The 6,000-nt window shown below is 38.7% G+C and overlaps 1 protein-coding gene across 1 annotated transcript in view; it reads right to left on the bottom strand.

The window, feature by feature from the left end:
• Positions 1–1,184: 1,184 nt before the first annotated feature.
• Positions 1,185–6,000, bottom strand: part of SERPINE3 (serpin family E member 3) — a 43,176-nt gene continuing 38,360 nt past the window's right edge. Inside the window, exons 9-10 of the mRNA XM_070955877.1 lie at positions 4,737–4,820; positions 1,185–1,228 (exon numbers count right to left, since the gene is read on the bottom strand). Coding sequence (XP_070811978.1) covers positions 1,185–1,228; positions 4,737–4,820 — 128 coding nt within the window. The remainder of the gene's footprint in view (positions 1,229–4,736; positions 4,821–6,000) is intronic.

Here is a 6,000-nt window from a genome sequence, read left to right as displayed (position 1 = left end):
CTACAAAGAAGTCCGAATGAAAAGCTAACGATGTCACTTTCCTTACAAAACCACTAAGAATCTATCCCTAGCATTAGTTTTTGGCCATGAGTCTAAGTAGACCTAAGCCTAACCTAACTCTAGATTAATTTCATTGACAATGGGAGTTTCCCATTTGTTTTACTGGGGTTGAGAAATAACTCTGGAGGAAAAACTGTCAGCATTGTTTTCCTTAGAAAAATCTCTCAGCCTCTATTCATAGCATTCATTTTTGGCTATGAAAATGGGTAGATTCAGACCAAACCAAATTTTTCCTGAATATACACATTTAGTTTAAAATAATCAAATGTAATACTTACTTCAAATGCTTTGTCCTACTAGCACAATAGAATTACAATGTGTTAGTAACTTGGAAAATTCTGTGTGCTATATCCACGTTTTAGGGATGCAAACGAAATATCATATATCCAGCATTGGTTTCTTCAACTCTATGCCTTCTGGATCTGTTGAATTTTTCCTGCTTTGAAATACAATCTTAAAACAGTAAAAGCTGCTTTTTCCCCAGTGGTTCTTCCCCAGCATTGTGTCCCCAAATGCAGAGTAGCTGGAATGATATGTATGTGTCAGATGAAGAAGACACCTGGCTGAGAAGTAGTGGCTTAGTGAAAGAAGGAAAAGCCGAGCCATTACTATATCTGGTGCCTATGCTTCAGTTCTTTCCCACTGTTACCATTCTTTTTAATATGCTTGAATTAAAATTGGTAGCATCATAGGTCATCATTTCCTTATTTTCGTGGTTACTGAAGCTACCCACCCCCTCCCCTCAAAAAACTATTATGATTTATTGTTCCCATAATTTCCTCTGGATTTTCTAAGATGAAATGTGAGTGGTGTGTTGGCCTAGAGGTGGAGCTGTCACCTCAAAATTAGGAGGTTGTGCGTTGGATTCTAGGTAGCGGTAGAAAATTTCTCTCTGTGTGCGCAATCGGTCATTGTCTGCTGCAAACTCTGCATAGGTGTCAGGAAGGGCATCCAGTCAGTAAATGCTTGAGCTCTGTTCAGTCATCCTGACTCCACTCGATGCAACGGATTACAGGTTCATTAAAAGAAAAAAAAAATCCAAGATCAAACGTGCTACTTAGATATGTGTAGTATTGCCTCAGTGGCTTTGGAAAAGTAGACAGGTAGATGGATTAATTTTAAGTTTACAGTGTAGGATTTGTAAGTCTTCCTATGAACAGAATTGAACCTGTAAAAAAAAAAAGATTCAGTTCAGCCTCAGTTAGACATATTGCTTATAGCAGTGGTCCCCAACTTTTCTGGCTCTGCGGACTGGCAGCGACAGTGGCAGCAGGAGGGGAGAGGGGATGGTCTTGCACACATGCGGGCCACTTGTGCAAATGGAGCTTCACTGCCAGTTCCCAATGGGCTGTGGACAAGTACTGGGCTGTGGACTGGGGGTTGGGGACCCCTGGTTTATAGCAAAGTAAGAACTTCAATGGATTTTTTTATTTTATAGTCTTTGCTAACTGGCTAACTTGGTTAGGTAACATAGCCCCAACATCTGTGGAAGACAGCAAGTTGAGAAAGGCTTATTTGATTAAACAGAATGATTTTATGTAAGCCGTTAGGACAGAGTTTCTCAATCTTAGCAATTGCCTAGAGAATTCCAGGAGTTGAAGTCCATGCATCTTAAAAGTTGCCATGGTTGAGAAACAGGAAATAAGGGAGCCACATTCACCACAGTTGGAAGTTAGTAATATTGGAAGTTGAAAAATAAGATGTCTACAACTTTAATGAGAGAATGCTATTATTTTTTTTATAACACGGCTAATAGAAAGGAATCATGAAGCCAGGAAAGAAAGAAAGAAAGAAAGAAAGAAAGAAAGAAAGAAAGAAAGAAAGAAAGAAAGAAAGAAAGAAAGAAAGAAAGAAAGAAAGAAAGAAAGAAAGAGAAAGAGAGAGAGGAAGAAAGGAAGGAAGGAAGGAAGGAAGGAAAGAAGGAAGGAAGGAAGGAAGGAAGGAATAGAACAGGGCACTTCAAAAATGAAATGAAATCTAAAAATATCTCAGGTGTGTTACCCCAAGCACTAAGATACTTTATCTGGCTTTGAATACAGTAACCATTTGTTCTGGAGCATAAGATATACAGCTTTGGATAATTGTGGCTAAAAGAAATATTCTGAATGTGAACATTTTTTATGAGAAACTTGTTATGTAACAGAAAGCAACCTGCAGATTCTATTTGTGGCCTACCACTCTATTGATTTTAAAAGAGTCAATTGAACTTTCTGGAGATAAACATTAATGCTTAGCAATGTAATACTGTTATATTTATAATACAATGTCACAGGTCAAAGCTGTGGGTTTTATCACATGCATATTATTTGTATATGCTAATTGTATATGCAATTAGCTAACCATGCCATTTCAACTGTGGAAGGAGAGAAAGATGATATGGCCATTTGAAGTTACTTTTACTTGAGGGCTGTTTGGACTTTGTTTTTAAAGCAGGGATGTACTTGCGAGGAAGTAAATAACTTCTACAATCACCTTGCTTACAATTACAGTATCTCAAAAAGCCAAGTGCTAGGAGGGAGGAGCAACCAGTTGCCCTGCATAGCAACCACCACGTCCCCTGCCTCCCAGCGCTGCCTGCCCCACGCGGTGCCCTCTCTGCCCACCAGGTCCATGGGAAGGCAGAGGCCCACCCCTCGGCAGGTGAATTGACTGCCAGGATGTGTGGCTAACTATCCTACATGGCGAATCAGCCATGGCAATTTGTCTCATGGCGAATCACCTGGGGTGAGGTGGTGCGGGAGGAATAGAGGGGGAGGAGTGGCAAGGGAGGGATGCCCACAGTGGATTGGCTAGGATGGGTTAGGCCAATTGTCTCTTTCCACCTCACACACTCCTGCTTAAACTTAAGTCTTAAACTGATCAGAGATGAAAGTTTTCACAACCACACAGTTACAAAGAGTGGTAAAAATCAGCAGTATATTTACTTCTTGCAGATCGCTTCCCTCTGCTTGTGGTCAATGGGGAAAATGGGAGTCATGTTGCAAAGCGAGTTCTGATATTTTTAAACACAAGTGTTAGAATGGAACAGTCAGAACTCACAATTACTAAAATAAAAAAAGAGGTCATAAAAATACCCTGAGGAAAAAAATGCAATGTGAAGGAAGAAATGTCAGAAAAATATGTGCCATATAAATGAGCCAGATATCATAATAGCAAAGACAAACTCATTTTGTTTGGCTTTAGTCTTTGGTGTAGTGGTACTTTCAACATTTTGATGCAGTGGTACTTTTAAGACTGGTCCTTTCGTTCATTCTGAGTAGTAAAGCTTCGCTGAGAAGACAATGACAGATACCTTTCTGATGGTATCAAACAAATCTAATTAAGCACTTTACTTAATTAGAAGGCAATGCAGGAAAGACTATTGTAGCAGAAAGTGTAGCCCTTGATATATATTTCCTTTCTTAACTGAATCATGTCAGTGCCATTTTAAGAAAATAACATCTATGAATTCATTCTCAGCAGAATGAATGAGGCGAAAATGCTTGGATGCCCGTAGGTTAAATTTGAAAAATGGAATTCAGATAAGCATGCTAAAAAAAACCGAAGGACCACTAAATAAGCTGTAAAGAAAACAACAGAAAACTGTGTCATTGTCATCCCTTAGTGGTCATTTGGATTTTTGCCACCCAGATTGGTTAACGTAATGTATCAATCGCTTTGAAATTGTATTACTGTATTTTTCGGACTATAAGACGCACTGGAGTATAAGACGCAGCTTAGTTTTGGGGGAGAAAAATAGGGAAAAAAAATCTTCCTACCAGGTATTCATCTGGCTAGTGTCCTTAGTCTGGTCACCTTCAGCACATTAGTTTGCTAGTTTTGAGCGCATGCGCGCACTTTTTATCCCCTGCTTGGGGATAAAAAAAAACAGCTTCTAAAGCACAGCTGATCTTTGGAGAGAGAAGCACTGAGAAAAGCAGGCAAAACACGGCGATGCTTCATTTGCTAGCGCCTTGTTAGGACTGAAAAAAAAGCTTCGAAAAAGCTACATTCGGAATATAAGATGCACCCAAATTTTCAGCCTTTTTGTGCAGGGGGGAAAGTGTGTCTTATACTCCAAAAAATACGGTAGTCTAAATCAGAGGTGTCCAACCTTGGCAACTTTAAGACCTGTGGACTTCAACACTCATGCTGGAGTTGACCTCACAGGTCTTAAAGTTGCTAAGGTTGGATACCCCTGGTTTAGATGCTGCTTTTCTAAAGTTTTGGGACCCATCAGATCCCCAGTGGGATCCAGGAAGAGAGCTGTTTCTCACAAATGAAGGCAGATTTGTGAGACAGGGCTGTTTCTGTTATGGGACCCGTTCTCTGCAATATCATCTCTCTGCAGCTCAAACTCACTCTGACCCTACTAACTTTTTCAAAGGCCTTCACCATTAAGCCTGAACCCTGGAAGTGCATTTGATGGTTGTATTGATTGGAGGTAAGGTGACTGTTGGTGTTGATGCTCAGCTGCTATTTTATTTATAATTTTGCTGACTGTTTTTGTTTTTGTTTTAATTGTTAGTTGCCCAGAGCCAAATATTTAAGACGAGCCCATATAAAGTTAACAAATACATTTAAAAAATAGAGAACTTTGCTTAACAAAATTTCAAACTATTAGCATATAAACAAAAAGCAGCAATATTTTGCTATCATAATAATGTTTTCTTATGGCTAAAATAATCCATGTTTACCTGTTCTGGCTTGCCTTAGAATGAAATTAAAAGGTCTGTCCGCTTTGAAGACAGGAGCTCTGGATCTTTTTAACAACACCATAGCTGTGATGTAAAACAATTGGTGAATATCGGGCTTTATTTACATTTGTTCAATTTCAAATATCTCACAGAAAGTAAAACTAAATACAGGTAGTCCTCAATTTACGACCACAATTGAGCCCAAAATTTATGTTGCTAATTGACACATTTGTTAAGTGAGTTTTACCCTATTTTACAACCTTCCTTGCCACAGTGAAGTGAATCATTGCAATTGTTAAGTTAGTAACACAATTATTAAGTGAGTTTGGTTTACCAATTAACTTTGCTTGTCAGAGGTCGCAAAAGATGATCACGTGATCCCAAGACACTGAATTTTGATCACGTGACCATGGGGATGCTACAACAGTCATAAGTGTGAAAAACAGTCGTAAATCACTTTTTTCAGTGCCATTGTAACAATGAACAGTCACTAAATGAACTGTTGTAAGTCAAGGACTACCAGTACTAGAGAATTAAAATATCTAAGTCCTAATGACAGTAAGAAGTTAGATCAGTAACAGAATTTTGCAATCCAAGACATTCTTATTTGTTTTTCTAGGCCAGCCCTACATCACCTTGTCTCCGATTCCATCCATCACTTCTTACAGCATATGTTAAATCATGGTTGGATTAGTTTGAGAGATTCCCCACCACTACCGATTTTGTCTTATCTGGTCTTCCGACAAACTCTATTTTCCCAAACCCTTCTGATGGGGGTTGAGAAACTCATGTGTGTGAATGGCCATATCCTAGATATATATATTATGAGGAATAATTCTAAAACACAAGTAGTGTTTAGAACTATAAGATACAATATAGCACTACACCTTGTAAAGTCTGTCCATATCCATTTGTTAAATTAGTTTTAATTGAAGTCTGTCCACATGCATTGTTCCTTTTTATAATCATAATGATACAAAGTCACACCAGTCAATGTGAATTGCCCTCTCCGTAATCTTTAGAAGATCACACTGTAGGATGGAATAATAGTAGTTTGTACAATCTTTTTCTCTTCTCCCTGTAGCCTTCTGACTTTCCTGCTTTTTGGCTTCAAAACATTGTAGCAACCCTACCAACAAAGGAGTTGAACTGGAAGCAAGAGTAGATGCTAGAAAGTGCATTGCACAACTAGCCAAGAACTGTTTTGCTAGAATTTAAATCTCTGTTAGAGACCCAATAAATATTATTGCTGGTCCTTTTTGGT

This window comes from Pituophis catenifer, unplaced genomic scaffold (assembly GCF_029215685.1).
Source record: "Pituophis catenifer annectens isolate HBS135680 unplaced genomic scaffold, rPitCat1.0.hap2 SCAF_1, whole genome shotgun sequence".
Lineage (NCBI taxonomy): Eukaryota > Metazoa > Chordata > Lepidosauria > Squamata > Colubridae > Pituophis > Pituophis catenifer.
The sequence above is the reverse complement of the archived record's forward strand: the minus strand, read 5'-3'. Positions and strand labels throughout refer to the sequence as shown.